Source organism: Leptidea sinapis, chromosome 13 (assembly GCF_905404315.1).
Source record: "Leptidea sinapis chromosome 13, ilLepSina1.1, whole genome shotgun sequence".
NCBI classification, from domain to species: domain Eukaryota; kingdom Metazoa; phylum Arthropoda; class Insecta; order Lepidoptera; family Pieridae; genus Leptidea; species Leptidea sinapis.
The window spans coordinates 1,152,801-1,172,368 of NC_066277.1; the positions used below are offsets into that span (position 1 = coordinate 1,152,801).

Sequence of the window (19,568 nt, forward strand, 5' to 3'; positions counted from 1 at the left end):
TGGCAAATGAAGGTACGGGTCACCAAGTGGTCAGTTATTACTGCTGCTCATGCTCCCACCACAGGAATCGCTGCCTGCCAAGTCGTGTCGAACCGAAAACCTCTCGCAAGAAAGCTCATTCCATTGGTTGTGGTACAGTTTAAACATCTCATTAATTAAACATTTCAAAACTTTATTGAGAGAACATTGGTCACAAAATGATAATTTAATATAAATTTTCTTAGACGTGTCAGTTAATTACAACATTCACATAAAATAGGGTTTATATAATTATCAAATTTTATCTATAGGGTACGTCTATATGCCTATATAATTTTCAAATGATTTACACATTTCAAATTTAGAATACAATTACTAAACAATCTAATTTAATATAATATTTAATACTTGAAAGTTACATTGTATTTTAATTAAAAAAATGATACATTGCGTCATGCGAGGGCCAAGATAATCTATTTAATTAAAACTTAAAGGATTTTTAAAATTTATATGGTCACTTAAGAAGATGTTGTTAGGTTACCTTATTACGTAATTACTTAGTACAGAAGGACCCTAAAGTTGGGAATATATAAATTGACATATTTGGTATTGCATTGATCTCACAACTTTTAGTGGTAGAAGATACGAATTTTATATCTACAGTAGTTTGCAAACAGAATATTTCCAACTTGATTTGATTCATGTAATGTAAATAATGTATGATTTCCGCAAATACTTCAATAAAATAAATAAAATTTAAAAGAATTTTTATACCAGTAAAACCGGGACCACATATAACGAACAATAGCAAAAGAAAAGCAACGAACGAATGAGAATGAGTGTATGTGGCGAGGCGAGTGAACGAGAAGGAAGACATTTTTCTTTCGTTCTGCAATGAGATTTCTTTCTGTGCCGATATATTAGAGTGGTAATGATTAGAACTATGGTGAGCTTATTTGAGTTTATTTATCGGGTTTACAGCTGGCTAATATTCTCTTGGCATGAAAAGGCATTTATTTTCTCAAAATTGATTACTTTAGAATTGGCAAACAAATGGCGCTCTGAGAGAGAAAAACTCTCCCAGCATACTTTTTTTGCGCTATAATCTATAATATAATAATAATGCGCATCATAATTTAGTCCCAGGCTGTCCGATCACTTAGATATTCAGCTGTGTAGTAGTAGGAGTTACGACAGACCCATTTTTTAGTAAAACATTCAAATTTATTTATAGATAATGCCTGAACAGCGGCTGGGAGTATAAAAGTGTATACATTTACCCTTAGAACTATTATGTATCTTTTGAAGCCTACTGGAATTAGTTACAAGCAATATATATATATATATATATAATAACAAATATTATATATATATAATAACAAATATTTCTAGTGTTATAATAATGAAAAGCATCATTAAGAGCAAAAAGGTGACGATTTTTGTGAACGTATATTAAATTTACTTTGTGTGGTCTAAGCTTTGAATTTTCTTCGACTCTATGATTTCAATACTCTAGTACTTCAATTACAATGAGAACAATCAATTTATAAATGTAACGGTAACCATAAAGGCATTTTGAGTCAACATAATGAAGTGAACTAACAAATCGTAGCTCCCAGCTAAGCGCTCAGCGGTGGGGAGTGCGCGCGCGCAGTTCACTCATCCATCATACTTTCTCACTGAGAGCTGAAAGCTCTTGTTCAACACTTCTTGTACTATTGTGTTGGGACAATCGTTACACAAGAGTTATTACTATTGTTATGATGTAATTGGAAATAATTCAAAATTTGAATCTTGTAGCTCGGTCGCTAGAGAGATAAATTATCTTGATGCTCCAATCATTGATGTGTATTTATTTAAAAACATAATTAGTAAATAAGATTCGGATCACTATGGTCAGTTAATTGAGTTTGAATCTTTAAAACATCAATATAATAAAACGTAAATAACTTTTGTGCCAGTGACATTAGACCGCATAGAAAGAGTGAGGACCACCCTTGTTAGGACCTCCTTTTTTTACGAAATACATTAAAACTAAATGAAATGTATAATGTATTCTTTAATAACTTTTATAATTTAATGAATTCTAATCTCACTCCTAACTCGGTCCTCAAAACAGGCAAAAATTTACGAAGTGGCAGTAAATTCAAAAATGAAAAATGTTTTTTTTGACATTTATAAGTGTCATTTCCATGACCTACGTGAATAAAGCGATTTTGGTTTGATTTGATATATACATAAATAAAAATCAAGCTGGTCTTCCGATAAAGAGGACAGAAATTAGGGCAGATTCATCCATAATATCTGTAAATGTTTTGTGCCTATCACAGAATATACCTTATCATATATGAACAGAGGTAAGAGAAAAGAATACTCCTGCCACGTCGTATATGGTAATGGTGATGGCGCAGTGTGAACCTTGTGCTCCTAAAAGGAAAACAAGAACAGAACATCATCACTTAGTTGATTCATTAGGTCATCATCAACAAAATGTTGATCGAACTCTCTTTAACAGTGCTTTTCATTCTTCTTCGTACTCCTTCAAAATCAAGTCAAAGATAAATAAACGTTATTCAGATAGACTTAACTTAAGCGCTTTTAAATCGTCATTATATAGTGGATTGTTAACCGAGGGTCTAAAGAATCAATTCCCGAGGTATTCAGACTGACTAGACGGCTATAGTCCGAGTAGGAATCGATTATTTTACCCGTGTTAAACACTCTACTTTTCATTTCGAATATGAGGAAAATAAAACTAGTTGTTTATCTAAATTATTTATAGATAATATATAATAATATTTTAGTAGTACCTATTTAAAATGAATTGTCAAATTAGGACAATTTACGTCGACTTTTTAAATTTTAAATATGGAACTCACCGCGTAATTGTTGCGGCTTATCGCTCAAAGAAGTTTGCGCTAATTTCACACTGACTGTTTAGAAAATTAGTTTTTTTTACAGAAAACTCTTCACAGCCGACAGTAGTTCTATTTTCATAGTTCATTCCGGCCCTTAAGTGGGAAGTAATTTGTATGAGTTTTTCCCTCTCTATGGAGGGCAGCAGCATTTTCAACCCAATATTCAGATCAAAACAACATTACTTTCCGAGTATGAGAAATGAAGAATATTTCTTTTAAATTACTGAATCTACCATATGTCCGGAAAAAGAAAAGCTAGTACTTAAAGAAGAACATGTACAAACTCAATGACCACTCTGTTCAATCAAAGAGTGTTTTACAATGGCTGTAATATACATATACGAATTGTGTTAGTTAAATGAGTTTTAAATACCAAATATGTAATAAAAAGTAATAAAGAATAAACTGTATAAATATTATTCATCGTTTATTGGATGCATCAACCTTTAGAGCTAGAATTCATTATTTGTGTAAGAATGCTTCGTGAACATGATGGTCGTGTTAACTGTCATAATTAATAATAGCATCCAACAAATACACTGATTTTTAACTATAACAGGGCAACCTGTCACCAAAAGCAGCACCCGCTCACGAGTTGACGCATGGACCAGCCATCGTTCCCTTCGCACATAATTGAGGGAAGCAGACTTCAGATATATAAAGACCTAGGCTTTATGTTGAGGTTTCGCCCACCAAGCGTCGGTGGCTCAATACAACGAACCGATGACTTTCACCGCGGTGCCTCCGGTTCAATCCCAACCGCCAACAATCCCAACCAATGTGTTTTCAATTTTCAAATTAATATGTATGTATATCTATTCGACTTACAAGAGGGTATTGCTTGAAACATTACATCATCATTTTCCATAGATAGTAAGGGACGTGACGAGCAGGACGTTCAGCTGATGGTAATTGATACGCCCTGCCCATTACACTGCAGTGCCACTCAGGATTCTTGAGAAACCTAAAAATTCAGAGAGGCTACTACTACAATTGCGCTTGTCACCTTGAGACATAATTCCGATAGAAACAAAATAATGCTTACACATAACTGCTTCACGGCAGAAATAGGCGCCGTTGTGGTACCCATAATCTAGCCGGCATCCTGTGCAACGGAGCCTCCCAATGGTAATAGAAAATACCACGTGTTGGATGAAACAAGGAAATTGATAGGTTATTTTTTTAGATATACAATATAGTTGAAGGCTCATTTCCATAATCTATTTAGATAATATACATAAAGTAAGAGTGGACTAGATGTATATCTTAATATTATATAGGCCTGCTTTCAGAGCAGCCATCTTATGTACATTAAACGTGTTTGAAATGCATAACTACATGAAGCGTCTAAATATTGACAAGATAAACAACAACAATCAACTTTCACTTTTCAATGACTGTATAATTTAGCAACAGCATTGACTACACGTAAAAAAATTATGAATGTCAAAGTCAAAGTCAAAAAAATCTTTATTCACTGTAAAACTATATAAGTTACTAGTGGACCCAACAGACGTTGTCCTGTACACACGTCTTAAATTGAAAAGTCGAGCCGTTAGGAGGAGTTCACTAACATACACATGAGCAGGAGAATTATATTATATGGACGGAATTGAGAATCTAAACCAATCTCAAATTCACTGAAACAAACAAAAAAGTCATCAAAATCAGTCCAGCCGTTTAGGAGGTAGTTTAATTGTGAATCTAAACCATTTTCGAATCCACCTGAAGACACACACCAATCTCAAATTCACTGGAACACACAAAAATATCATCAAAATCGGTCCAGCCGTTTAGGAGGTAGTTCAATTATGAATCTAAACCATCCTCGTTTCCCCTTGAACTCACATAAAAAATTTCATCAAAATTGGTCCAGCCGTCTAGGAGGAGTTCAGTGACATACACACGCACACAAGAAATATATATATAAAGATTTAGTGTATGTCAGGATGAAGTACAAAAGTTACAATAGCATTCAAATGAGTATAATAAAATTTAGAATATTAATTCCAACTATCTTCATCATTCAAATAATCTTTCACATTATAATAGGCCTAAGATGTTAATTAATTTTTACGATACAATTAAATTTTTTAATAGGTAATATTTTAATATCATTTGGGAGTTTATTATAAAATATAACACAATCCACTTTAAAAGATTTAGCAATGTTACGGAGCCTAGTAGATGAAATGGTATGGTAACCTGTTGTACTTTGGCACTATGTGTACCTAGGCCGTAAGGCTGATTTAAAAAATTCCCGCGATGTTAAATTATATTGTCTAGTGCATTCTGTACGTCACTACTGACTATTCAATTTGAAAGTAGTCACATCACATCCAACAAATATCACTTAGTGTAAGGTATTGTTCAAAAGTTTTTTGGGAAAAAATATGTATTTTTTCTATTGTTTTGAAGTCTGATAGTTTTAAACGTGTTATAATTGTCACCGAACTTTTATATGCAATTGGTTCTTTTCTTTAACTAGTATTAAAACAATCATAAAGTTACGAGATAAGTAATCCCAAATCATTTGAAATCCACCGTTTTGTTGATGTTGGAGTAGTGTTGTACCTCGGTCACTGTCAATCATTTGAACCTTGATCAGTTGACCGCGTTTTATTTTTAAAATTGGGGATCCTCATTAAAATTGCAGTAATGTATTAGAGGTAAACTTTCCAGTCAATGTTAGTTTACAGTACTTTACGGTTAATGCTGAGCAAGGCGTTGTAATTTTAACAAAGTCGCGAACGAGCCAACTTGTCAGGACTCGACAAGGCCGCGAAGTGAACCATTCGTTTCATGTTCAAATTTTGAATCCCGTAATTACTACATAGTATAAAACAAATTCGGTTTCTCTGTCCCTCTATCCCTATGTATGCTTAAATCTTTAAAACTTCGCAGCGGATTTTGATGCGGTTTTTTTATAGATAGACTGATTGAAGAGGAATGTTTATATGTATAATAAGATCCATTATATAGTGGAGATGATGATTCAAATGTTCAAAACAAAAGTATTACGTTATTCAAAAGAATTGTTAAAAAACGTTTGTGTGGTAAAGGTTACTATAACATAAATGACTTTCTCAATGGTACCACAGATTGGGAATGGATCGACCGCCCTCAGGTTGTTAAATAATAAGGTTAATTGTACAATATTACTTTGTATACAATTTTTTTGATGAAATAAAAGCCTGCTGAGTTTGTTGCGCCCATTCTTCTCGGTAGTTTTTGACTTTCAATAAGTGATGTTACATCTTATTTTGAATAAAAATATGTTTTGAATTTGAATTTACTTATCACAATGTGTATAATCAAAGTTTCTATTCAGTAAATCCTTATCTCACATACCCAATGATAATTTTTGCCAGAGTCACCAATACACGGAAACTCAAATGCATCTCAAAGCTTTAATTTTGTGAAATTAATCCTTATTCGTCTTTTGTATGATAATATTAAAGTGAACTTAGTGGCGGGGTGAAGCTAGTCAATAAAAAAGCAGGTACCACGGTGGTTGTGGCCCGTGGGAGGCAAATTAACCTTTTTGTGAGTATCCTGTTGTCTGCTGGTGATTATAAGCAGTTATTTAGTAACATCCCCCCGGGCTATCGAATAACTCTCCAAATACCGGTTATGAAACGAAACACACTTCGAACAACTCTCTCGATGTATAACTAGCTTTTGTTTTACACTGTTTTTACTGTTTATTATAGTAGGTAAGCCGAGAGAGTACCTCAAGTGATTACCACCACCCACGCACTCTTGTGAGTGACAAATTGCAGGAGATGGCCCTAAAGAAAAGCTGACAAACATTTAAGAAATGGTCCTTAAATTGATCTGTCCAATTGTTATTTATCTTCTATCTATATATATAAAAGAGATTTCCACATATATAGTCACTCATCACGATATCTCTGGAACCATTAGAGCTAAAGACTTGAAATTTGGTAGGAATATTATTTTCACCGAGTAGAGGTCAGCTAAGAACGGATTTTACGAAATTCCAAGATGTTTTTATTATGAACAGAACAACGTCTGTCGGCTAGTTTATTACAAAAGCTATTCAGCTGTAAACATACACGAATGTTTAACATAAGTAATTAGCATACTAAATAATAAAAGTCGTTAAAAAAAACTAAAAAACACGCTTTGGTTGTAAAGATAATGGTTGAACTTTAAAATGTACATCAATTCATGCCTTATCGACGATATGAAAAAATTGTACAAATTAACAAAAATCTTATTTTGAAAATTTTAAAATTGTAATTTTATCAAATGAATGTATTGTCATCGGTCCAATCCATCGGTCGATAAATCTACAAAGTTTGAACGAAATCTGGCCGTTTAAAGTGGGTCAAAATAGCGCCCAAAAGAGTCGGTTACAAGCAAATATACATACAGTTGAAGCTAATAAGAAGCGTGTAAAAAAACTTAATTATTTTTAAAGCAAGAGTAATTTAACTTTTTAATTAATATAATTAATCCGGGCCTGTATTTAAAATTCTAGTAACTTCAGAACATTAAAGTTTAAATAACAATTAAACTAATACTAATAATTATGAAAACGATTTTAAAAGTTCAACGAGTATATAAATAACATTTGTCTATCGTTGGTACATAATACTGGTTACCCAAATGTTACTTCATTTGGGTTGACTACAAAAAATATTGACTTGTTTGTTATTATAATATAAAATACAGTAAGGTATAATTAATTGGGTTTATTTTGAAGTTTTATTAGTTAAATTTACAAAAAAATATGTGTGTACATGTTATGTGAAATATAACCTATTATTTTATATTTATTATAAATACAATAATTTTATAAAATATATTGTAAAAAAAAGTATGAAATATAATATTTTTCTTAATGTTTTGCATATATTTATCGATAAAGCAGCTAGGACTGGATAGTGATGGGAATTTAAGGTATAGCTTTACAATTCCATCATACATACTGGTATCAATAAAGTATAAACTTGGGTGAGCAAAGAATACATTCCTGTTTTGATTACTACTGACTACTTTTTTTTTATTAACGTGTTGGGAGTACATACAGATGAACACGTATTCTACTATATATCCTTTATCACTACATAATATTATAAAACAAAGTCCTACGCCGCGCCTGTCTGTCTGTCTGTTCACATTGGTGAAGTGTGGCTCTCTAGGAAGGTTTAGGTATATAATCTGTTAAGTATTTATATACATTTTTGTATACATTAACGATATTCGTTAGAGGTGTCGCAAAAAAATAAGCCATCTGGGAGCTTTCAACGACAACGCTGTCTAAACCCTTTGAGTATTGTGTTTTATCTTATATAGCTCAACAGAAAAGCCGTGATGGCATATGTCTATCTCTTAAGCATAATATACAATATCCATATTCTTTACGATAGGACCCTCCCCAAGAACGTTTTGCCTACTACAAACAAGGAACTGTAGTAGAGTATCTATGATTATTCAGAAATACGTTTTAGTTTCATTTTTAACTAATTAAGTATTATGATTACACATTTCTAAAGGCTTTAGGCTCTATCCCGAATACTTTTACATCATATTTTTTCTCTATTTTCAGCTAGTATTATGGAAATATAATTTTTATCTGCATCCTACCAGTAGTGCCAATTACTTTACATTGGTAGGATACATCATACACAAACAGATGTCAAAAAAAAATTGTTACAAAGAAATAAAATAGCATCGAACCCAGACCTGTTCAAACCTTGGTCAATGAAACAACTGATTCTTATTAAAAACGTAAGCTATTTTCGAAAGCATTTTAACGATTTTATAAAAATAAAAACAAATTTATTACATACTTGCCTTTTTATGTGAAAGTTGATACTGCGCTCCTTTAGGCGTAAAAAATTAAAAGCCTTTTAAGAGGCTGTTAGTGTGAGGCCACCTGTGGATAACCAAATACATAATATAAAATATGTTCGATCTATTTTTATTGTTAATTCATTTTCAATGGTTGCTTGCTTCATTGTAAAATTTGCTGAGTTAAATTGTTGAAATGTCTTTGAGGAATGCAGAAACCAGTTCGTTCTTAGCTACATGTTTATTGAGTAGGTTCTAATAACAGTTATTTTAGCTTAGTACTGATATTAATAATTCATATAACTATTTATTATACTAAAAAAAATCATAAGGGATTCTCTTAATTGAATAATATTTATTTCTTAGTAAGTTTTTTTTTTCAAAGCAGATGTTCGAAGTTGCATCCTTGTGTAGCGATAATGACCTTAAATTATTAAAACTTTCGTGAGTCATTATTAAATTATTTATTAATACGGCTTTACTCACGTTTTTGTCGTTGTCGGTACCGACTAGAATCGGACTATCCGGAACTAGTTTATCAGGGTGAGTTTGATGAGTTCGCGATAACGTCCCACCTCTTACTGCGGACTTGGGCTCGTAGCGCGCACTACGGTGGGTTATTGACCTTTCTACGAATCTAATACTAAATGTATTTAATATCAAAATTTTGGATACTTCTCGTATAGATAGTTTTTATATATCTAGATATTAAACACATATTTTTGTCAATGTAGACTAACCTCACACATCATTATCACTATCTTATATTTTCTTCGCCATTGCACCTCCTTTCCTGTAAGATTTTCTACCTTAAGGATTACAATACATTATATTACTTATGTAAGATTTTAATCTAAATAAGAACTGTAACTAAAATTACATTGAACTAACATAGAAAGACAGAGATCGGTGACTAGTCTTAGAAGAACCGTAATCATTAACAATGCAAACCGAATCGTTAACACTTTACCAAAACAAATAAATTCCATACAGAAGGTGGTCATGCTTGTTCGATCGAAGACAAGAACTCTCCACCGTCATATTTTATCAATTCTATAAAAATTCCTGCCAAGAACGATATTCTTTTCATTAAATCTACCAGTCTCCATATTAAAATGATATTTATGTTTATGCAGTTCGTGTATGTTAAATTTATATTTTACGACATCGTTTATGAGACGCAATCAGGCGCGGAAGGGTATCTCCTAAAAGCCTTAACATATCTCATAATGGTCATATTTTATAATTTCTATCCATCTAATTTATTCAATACACATTATAATGGTATGAATTATGAATTATAGTGAATATAAAAACGAGTTATATAATTTATATTGTAATATATAACTGATTCCGATTGTTATTCTAATGAGATTAACAGATTCCTAAACAACATGACCCAACAACCGTAAATAACTTTAAATATTGTAAGTAGGCCGTACTATAAACGTTGCTTCATTAAATATGTTCTTGCAGCCGATAAAATAAGAAGTACTTACAATGTCGACGACAGCAACTCGACATGTCAAGACGTCAAATTCAGCAAATATTCTCATGTGCAAACAATGGTGGAAAGTGTGTTGGCTATATGGTGATCAGGAGAAGTACTACAGGCAATTATATGGAAGACGGAAAATTAATACCATTAATAAAGGAATATATGAAGATACAGATATAAAGAGACCTGGTGCACAGATAACAGAACTTACTGATGATTTTTTTGATGATAATATCCCTACCCAAATAGATCCAGCGCCTGATGAGAAAAAGGAATGGTTTGGTGCTGAATCTGAGCCTATATACAGCTTTGATCGAAACTGGCAGAATGACCAAAGAAGAAAACCAATCAACCTCGATAGTCTTAGTGAAATACTTAATAATGATAATAGCATTCAAAATATTCTCAATCTGCCATCAGAACCTAGCAACCAACTCATAGAAAATAATGAATACATCCATAGAAGCGGAGACACATTTGGTAAAACTACCAAAACAGTGTGCAAAACCAAAAAGGGGGCAGTCGTTACCGAAGAAACTGAAATATCCAGTAATGGGAAGTCGACAGCAAATCTAAAGTTTCAGAGGTCCACAGTAAAGAGTGTTCCAAATAAAATCAAAGAAGTCCTAGAACCCTTACGAGAGGATGCGGTATTGGATGAGTGCTCCAGAAAGAAGTGTATTGGAGATACTCTGACAACGACCACCACGACACTGGTGACTGTTACCCAACACATGCTGACCTGTTGCAACGAGTGAGTATTATTCAATAACTTTTTTGTCTATTAGATATACATACATGTTAAATATAAACCTTTAATAAGATGAAATCTCAGGAATTCAATAATGCAGCAGAAATCGAAATATGAATGAGTGTGGAAATAATAAATAAACCTACTTATAATATTACCATCCATAACATTACTACCTTATTACAACAAAATAGGCAAAATCAGTCTTCTTCTTCTCAGCACCCCTTAAAAATGTTACTCATACTTTTTTATTCATGTCGATCCAATGAAGTTCACTTAAAATTCATGATTGTAATATTTTTTTTTTAACGAAGAATCAAGTCGTACAAGTGTGGCTGCACAAAGCGATGCGCTTGCCTGATACGTATTTCGATTTAAAAAAGAAATAACAAACATGGCGGCCCGGCCGGGAACAGGGCGATATCATCTTTTCGCTACTGTTTACATGTTCCGATATTGTCTGCTCTTTGATTGATGAATATATTCAAGTGTGATTTATAATGTTTTAAATGGGAAGTCAATTATATTGAACTTATTATAACATTGATTCTTGAACTTTCAACTTTTATTCATTTATTTCAGTTCAAAGATTCAAAGATATTTATTTTAACCGTAGGACACAAAGTGCGACTTGGTTCTGTCGATATTAAACAAAAATCGAAACTTATATCTAATGAGTTTATCTATTGCAGTTAATGGCAAAACTTAAAGTCTACTGGGAAAAGAATTGCAAAGAAAAACCCAGCATAATATTAATACAATTTTATTACAGGCTAGAATAAATTTTTTTGTTGGTTGGCTATGCTAATGCAACTTGTATACCTACTAAGTGGTATGATTACCAAGCAGAATACTGTCCTCTGGGCTACTAATACTAGTAAGGGTACTTCCCGTAGTTTTTTTTTTTATATGAGAGGGGGCAAACGGGCAAGAGGCTCACGGGATGGGGAGAGTTGAGACATCCGCAACAACAGGTGTGTCAAGAAATGCGTTGCCGGCCTTTAAGGTGGGAGTATGCTTTTTTCTTGAAGGTCCCTAAGTCGTATCTGTTCGGGAAGACCGCTGCCGGTAGTTGATTCCACAAAGTGGCTGTGCGAGGCAAGAAATTTCGAACAAAACGCGCGGATATAATTTATATGTTCCCGTAGATAATTTATACGTTTAGATAGAGCCGTTAGGCAACGCATGACAACAGGCCAGCTGTTTACCGCTATTTTTCAACGGTTCTTTTCGTTTGTTTACGGTCTATCTAGATTATAGACGTATAAATTATCAGTTTTTGATGTGAAACATCTATAGGCGGAGGGTAAACCTGAGTGTAGGCGTGGCGATACATACAGGCCGTGGCGACGCTTCGCCACGCTATATTGTTGTTACCGCCATCTATACGTATTGCGTAGTACTTTCTCTTGTGATAACTTCGAATTTCAAAAGTTCTGTTTATTTTGGTAAAACAGAATTTACATACTTAATCATTTTAACAATGTAATACTGATAATTATTATACTTTCATTTGTTGAATAAATGCTGTAACAGTGATTCTAACCTAGTACCTACATTATAAAAATTTGTCCTTATTATAACCCGAATTTCAAAAGGTCTGTTTATTGTTGTAAAACAGAACTTACATAATTATTTTAACAATTATATAAGTATTAATTATATAATTGTTTGACTTACAAATTGTTACACAATAGATTCATTGTTAGTTTCTTATATTTATTATTTATAACTATCAAATAATATGTCTGATAGCGATAAATTAGAAAGTGAAAGTGTGCAGCCTGCTGCAAAGAAAGCAAAATCGCACTATGACACAATGCCAAGTCTTAAGTAAATTGTTATTTTATGATCCAAGTGTGGATTTGCCTGTGTAGCTGTACCTACAACCAATAACATCAACTAATACAAATGTCTAATATCTAACTTGTAACGTAATACCTTCGTAGCATTATAGATCGTAGAAATATTAATCGTGCATATTAACTGTAATAAGCGTATGCCGAAAGATTCGTTCTGAAAAGAACATTTTATTTTATATACCGTAATATTAGCTCTTATAAGAACCAGTTCATAATGCTGCACATCAAGTCATAGAATCATACAGATCACCAGTAGTCATCTCATCGAAGTACAAGCATCATCATGTTCTCTCGAAGACCACATATATACTCACGTGATCAGTCATATGCTCCGCGTTACACAACCTCACATCAAGGCCGAGCGTACTCGATAGCATTATTTTTAGAGCGAGATAGAACACATAATGTTATTCTCAATTCTTATTGAATGAAACGCCTTTACTTTTGGTCAAAATGTAAGCTTAGTATTGGTGTGTATTTTCTAAACTTGTAAATATTTTTTAAGTAACAATTGTAATTGGTTAACTAGTTTTAAGGATTTTGTATATATATCATGTAACTGAAGTAAAATAAATCATCTTCCACATATTCCTCACAGTCTTCATACTACTCAAGCAGTTGTTATATTTAATCTCCGAACGCTCAGTCTCTAAACGTGCATTAAGAACGTGTATATGTGTAAAAATATAGCAATTGTTTGATCTACTCTCTTGGTAGATTAAAATTTAACTGTCATCATTTTCTGGAGAAAATTCGTAATATTGTATTTTATTATCATGCCATATTTATTTCCTGTCATAATCTGTACTTTTGTGCCTATTACTTGTACAAAATAATTTCGATGTTTCACATCTGCCAGGCGTCCCATGACGGCTCACAATTTTAAGTTCTTAGCTATACACCAGGTACAATAAACGTAGATGTTTAGTAGATTGCTATAATTATTACATCATCGAAAAAAAAACAAACATTTATACAAACATATCTGATTCGTATAGAAGTGTTGTAACTTAGTTACCAAAATGGACATAGTAATTTTGATAACCAAGATCAGTTACATTAGCCAATGTAATTACATATTCTCACTTATAAGGAATTCCTACGTAATAAGATTGAATATCTTTCCATATTATGATACCCGCATGAGTATGCTTTAACGAGATTATGAGAAATTCCATTAAAAAAATTAGTAAAATATGTCACTGCGAGAGTTTTTATAATTATTTAAGATATTATTATATTCACATTTAAATTCTTTTTCTGGGCGATGTAATATTCGAGCAGCGGCAGATTTGTGTCTGTCGAACAGATGGAAAGAAATGTGTGATGGAATTAGACAGATATAATATGTTTAAGATATTAGTAGATAGTAATGTAGTAATATTACAACGATTTATTCACATATTAGATACATAACTAATATCTTTAAGCGAGCAATTCTTGTATATATATATATATATATATATATATATATATATATATATAAGAGATTTCCACGTATATAGTCACTCATCACCATATCTCTGGAACTATTAGAGCTAAAGACTTGAAATTTGTTAGGAATATTCTTTTCACCGGATTTTCTAAAATTCCATCCACAATAGTTTTTTTTTATTATGAGCAGAACAACGTCTGTCGGGTCAGCTAGTATATATATTATATATATAAAATTTAGTGTACAGTGGATTTCGGGGGCGATATATCGATCTAGCTAGGTTTCAATTTTAAAAAATATAAAAAAATTATCCGTGTTTTAATGAGAAACAGCTACAATAACATTACAATACAAAGGTAAATTTTGCCACTTTACATATACAAAACTGTAATAGCCCAGATTGGGTGATCCGGCAAGCAGAAGATCCCGGATCGAATCCAGATTTCCTATTAGTTTTTTCTTATTCAAGTTTAGTAACTCCTTAAAAATCTGTGGAAGGCTCGGTTGTTCGAATATTTAAGACATAAATGACCAAGAAGTTTTCTTATAATTTCAATCACAAATATCCCCGGGCTGTCTGGATTGTTAATTCAAAGTCAAAGTCAAAAATACTTCATTGACATAAAATCAAATAGATTACTCGTCAACGTCAATTACTAAAAATGCAATGTATTTCATTGTATTTCATAATAATTATTAATAATTGTACCAATCTATTGGTGAACGTGAAGTAGGTAACGACCCTTCGTGAGCTACGTGCCAATATAACTATTGTAGATAAATACATAAATAGCCCAGTGGCTAGCAAGCTGGAGGCACCTGGAGGTTCCGGGTTCGAAATCCGGTAGGTACAAACATTTATATGGTGGATACGGATCTTTGTTTCCGAGCCGTGAATGTTTATTTGCATTTATGTATGTTTAAGTGTGTATATCGTATTATATGTATATGATTGTCTTGCACCCATAAGCTAAGCTTAGTTTCTGACAAAATAATTTGTGTAAAAGTATGTGAATATTATTATTTTATACGGTGAAGCAGATATAGTATAATTGCGTAATACTATACTATGATGTTGGTCTCAATTTTAGTTTGAATACTATATTCTAAATCAATTAATTGGTTTCTTTTTGGAGATATACGGACGTATTGGTTGAAGGTAAGAAATCCTACCTTCAACCTTATGGTCAAAGTGATCACCGATGCTCTTGATGATTTTATTAAAAGAGCACAAAAAAAGAATCCTGAGAGAGTTTCTTGCGCCGCTTTTTATTTCTCAGAGCTCCATTTGTTTCCGAAGCGGTAGTAGTATCTAGTATATTAGAAACGACATCAAAAACTAAAGGAATCAATTTTGAGAAAATAAATTCCCTTTATGCCTTTAGAGGAATTCCAGAAGTTTTGTCGACCTAAAATAAATATGTAAAATCGCGTAGAATCATAATAATTTGTCAGGATAAATAAGAATGTAAAATTGCTGGCAGTTCGCGTGAAACGTTCATGTCCCATTATAAAATACTTTATGTAATGTTTGTGACCTGTTTTATGAACAATACTCCCGTCAGTACTCACAAACAATACCTGAGGGGACTTCAACCTTTCAGAGATTCAAATTATACATTGTCGCATAGAAATATTTTTCACTCAGCAATTTAAGGCACTGCAAATATCTAGCAGTACGTAGGAAGACTAGTTCCTTGAATGAAGTTAACTTTTATTACTATAAGTGATAATTGAGACTACGTTAAGTCCATTAGATTAAATTAAGAGAACGTCAAGTTGCTCCAATTGTCGGAGTCCCATTGTTGTGTGAACGGCTCGATCATCTGGCGTTGCGCAGAGACGTCGCTTCATTGTGTGTCTGCTACTGTACTTATCACGGGGAGTGTTCCGAAGAGCTGTTTCACCTAATTCCTGCCACCAAACTCCACTTTTGTACGACACGTCACAAATTACGATATCATCCTCACCGTCTGGATGTGTGGCGGTCCTCCACAGTGCGGTTTTCAAGAAACTTTCTTCCACGTACAACAAAGCTGTGGAATGACCTTCAAAAAAAACGCACACACCTTCCTTAAAGACCAGTAACGGTTTTGCAAGAGAATGTGAGCGGCGGTGATCACTTAACACCAGATGATCCGTACGCTTTGTCCTTCTTTTTCATTAAAATTAAAACCATAAATACTATATCTTAAAGTGGCTGACACATTTCCCTTATAATTTATGAACCTCATTCATGAAGATATTTAAATCTATATGAAAAAGTGTGCGCAAGAGTTGAGTACTGTAGAACTTGATACCTGCACGGTGCAAGGTCTACGCACGGCTCCGATGGACTGAGATAAACACGAATATTTATTGTTTTAATTAATTAAACACATTAACATATATTTGCTTGTATACGTTAAGTACCTTCCCACGCAGATTACGACCTGAATCATCCTTATACGTGGACAAGGATACGCTATGCGCGAATCGCGCATCATTAATTATTATATAAAATCACAAGGGATTGGAAATTTTTAATCCCGTAATGACTGGTGAACCTTCTCATTCCTTAGTTATAACTAATTATCGCAAACACGTTTTAAACAATACAATTAGAAACAGAATTTAATGTATGAATAGCACAATTTTTTCCCAAAAGCTTTGCGATGAGCCACAGCGCAAAATTATTCACAAAAGGATATTACTATCATGTCATTATTACGGATAAGGCTCGTTTTTTGCTGCTAGCATACGATAATCAGGGTACCTACTGGTTCCAGGCCACTCCTTCTACTATTATAGAGACGCTTCTCGATAATTCCAGCTTCTCAATCGCAGTTGGTGTACGCCTGGGTATCTCTAGAACAGTTCCTCATATGTGCCGCTGCGGAGGTAGACTTGGTCACCATGGCTTATTTTCACCGCATGCAGTGCAGGCCGTCTCTCCCGCCATGCCACCTTAAACGACATCTTGCGTCGGGCCTTTACTACCGTCAAGCCTTTAGAGCCGAATGGAATTTCATGTAACAATGGTAAGAGGCCTGATGGCATGTCATTGATTCCCTGGAGTCGTGGACAGCCATTGGAGTGGGATGCTACTTGTGTGGACACGCTCACGCCCTCTTATATTAATCACACATCTAGAACGGCAAGTGAAAACGCCGAAAATCTAAAGTGGCGGAAATATGCATCACTCGGTGATGGATACATATTTGGGGTTGATACGATGGGTCCTTGGAGTTCATCGGCAACAAAAATCATAACAGTGTTATCCGAGCGTCTAACCGATTTGATGGATGACCCAAGGTCAGATACGTACCTCTGTCAGTTTGGCCATACTGTTTTTATATATTTCTTTTTAATTTCGCTACTTGTGACTCAGTTACTAAAGAAATAAAGTACTAAATTATCACATGCACCTCGTAAAGCATAGCAATGAACAGCAGATGGGCAGACATACAAAATTTTATCATGTAAGTGTTCATTAATAGAATAGATACATATAACTTCGATACACAGACAGATGTAAGTATGTTATATAAGTATGTTTAAGTAAGATAACACAGTGCCATAAAAAATGAATGCATTTTTATTTGTAACATAAGTTATGGTCAGACGAGGTAATAATAGCAACTCAATTAACTGTATAGAGGGTACAGTTGTACAATGTTATCGGTACAGTAGCTCAGTATACAAAAGTGTGTCTCCGGTTCGATAGGGTTTCACCGCATCCTTCCGATGCCCTCGTGTCTGGGTGCGGCCTCACTCGTTTCTTTTGATGTTGTTTCAACTTTCCTTCATATCATAGGAAGACATACTAGCCTGCGGATACATAGTGTTACCGGCCTTCTAGGTAAATGAACGCGGTATTATTTTTTAGTTGTAAATTGAAGAATGTTGAAAACCGCTCTTACTTATACCTCTATATTACGTTAAAGAAAATATAATATATATAAGGCTATTTCTCTTCCTTGAATAGAATTATAGAACCAGGGAAATAAATAAAAACGGTTCTTTCAAGGATGGGATGACCTCAATCTATTTTTGTGTTATATTAAGATTATATTGGTAGATATATAATATATTATAGTTCTTATTTTATTTTGTGGCTTAATTTAATTGAATAGCATGTCATTTTTGCCTATAACTGGGGCATCATTATCTTATTTACCTTGACCTTTAATATGCTTTGCTTTTTTATATTTCTCCATTGTTAAATTATCGGTCGGACTGGTGAAGTGTTAAACGAACAAAGGACGCGCGTGCGTCACTGCTCGCTCGTAAGCCCTTACTGGATAGCTTCTCTGTAGAGGCCGCCGTGCGTACCTACGATTTCGATACCTACACGAGGAGTGAGACAGGCCTGTTGTGGGTTTAAAGTCATCATCTCCAAATAGCAGTAACAAAGTAATGACTTGGCTGTGCGGAAGCAAATATACAATAAATATAAATGAACAGTAGTGAATATAATATACACAGCGAGAGGACTGCCACTTATTTGATACTATAAAGAGAGAACGTATAGATCATTATATTTCATAACCCACTTCGTTGATAATTATTTAAAAATCATAAAACAGGCTTAGATTAAGGATTGGTCTCCGCTCCAACAAGATACCGCACTTTCTTAAGATCAATAGCTTTTTTATTGTAACTATTAGGTGCTTGTATGCGTGACATCTTTACACTCAATGGCATCTTTCAAATTTTCTAACATACGCTTCGTGTTATTTTACATTGAAATTATTAAAATACAAATTGCTTACTGATGATATGTGATCCCAATATCTTTCTTATTTCTTGTAGTATTATTTTTAGAACGCAGCATATATTAGTTTCAATTGTTAGCAAAGTTTAACAGAACATGTGGCACGTCAACGTCACATATTACATCAGTATTAGTTGCCGCACTACGCCTGCGGTGTCTAGTTGGAGCGCAGCGGAAATCAATGCTAAATCTAAGAAAACAGGTTTATATTTGCACGAAAAAGATTGAATGATAGTTGGTGGACTGTCAGTGTCTAATAATATGATAATAGTTAATTAGGAAATGTATGTTCAAGCGAATTTCGACCTAGTTGATAAATATGACTGTAGGAAAATGACCTTAATTTTGTCTATCTACCTATCTATCTACTATCTACCTAATTCAGTAGTGTACGTAGTGCGATTGCCTATCTGAGCCCCTTGTAATTGACTACAATCACATATACAGGGTGTCCCGTAATCAGTGGACCAACGGGATACCCGTGATAGGGGTGGTCATCATCTCTCGAAAACACCAAATTTTACTGTTCTAGGGCCAGTAGTTCAA

The 19,568-nt window shown here is 33.6% G+C and overlaps 1 protein-coding gene across 2 annotated transcripts in view; it reads left to right on the forward strand.

Moving 5' to 3' along the window:
• The window catches only part of LOC126967690 (protein prickle-like), a 190,651-nt gene that overhangs the window by 13,651 nt on the left and 157,432 nt on the right, over positions 1 to 19,568 (forward strand). For both annotated transcript variants that reach the window (XM_050812275.1, XM_050812276.1), the window contains exon 2: positions 10,197 to 10,972. In XM_050812275.1, the coding sequence (XP_050668232.1) occupies positions 10,221 to 10,972 (752 nt within the window). In that variant the 5' untranslated portion in view covers positions 10,197 to 10,220. The remainder of the gene's footprint in view (positions 1 to 10,196; positions 10,973 to 19,568) is intronic.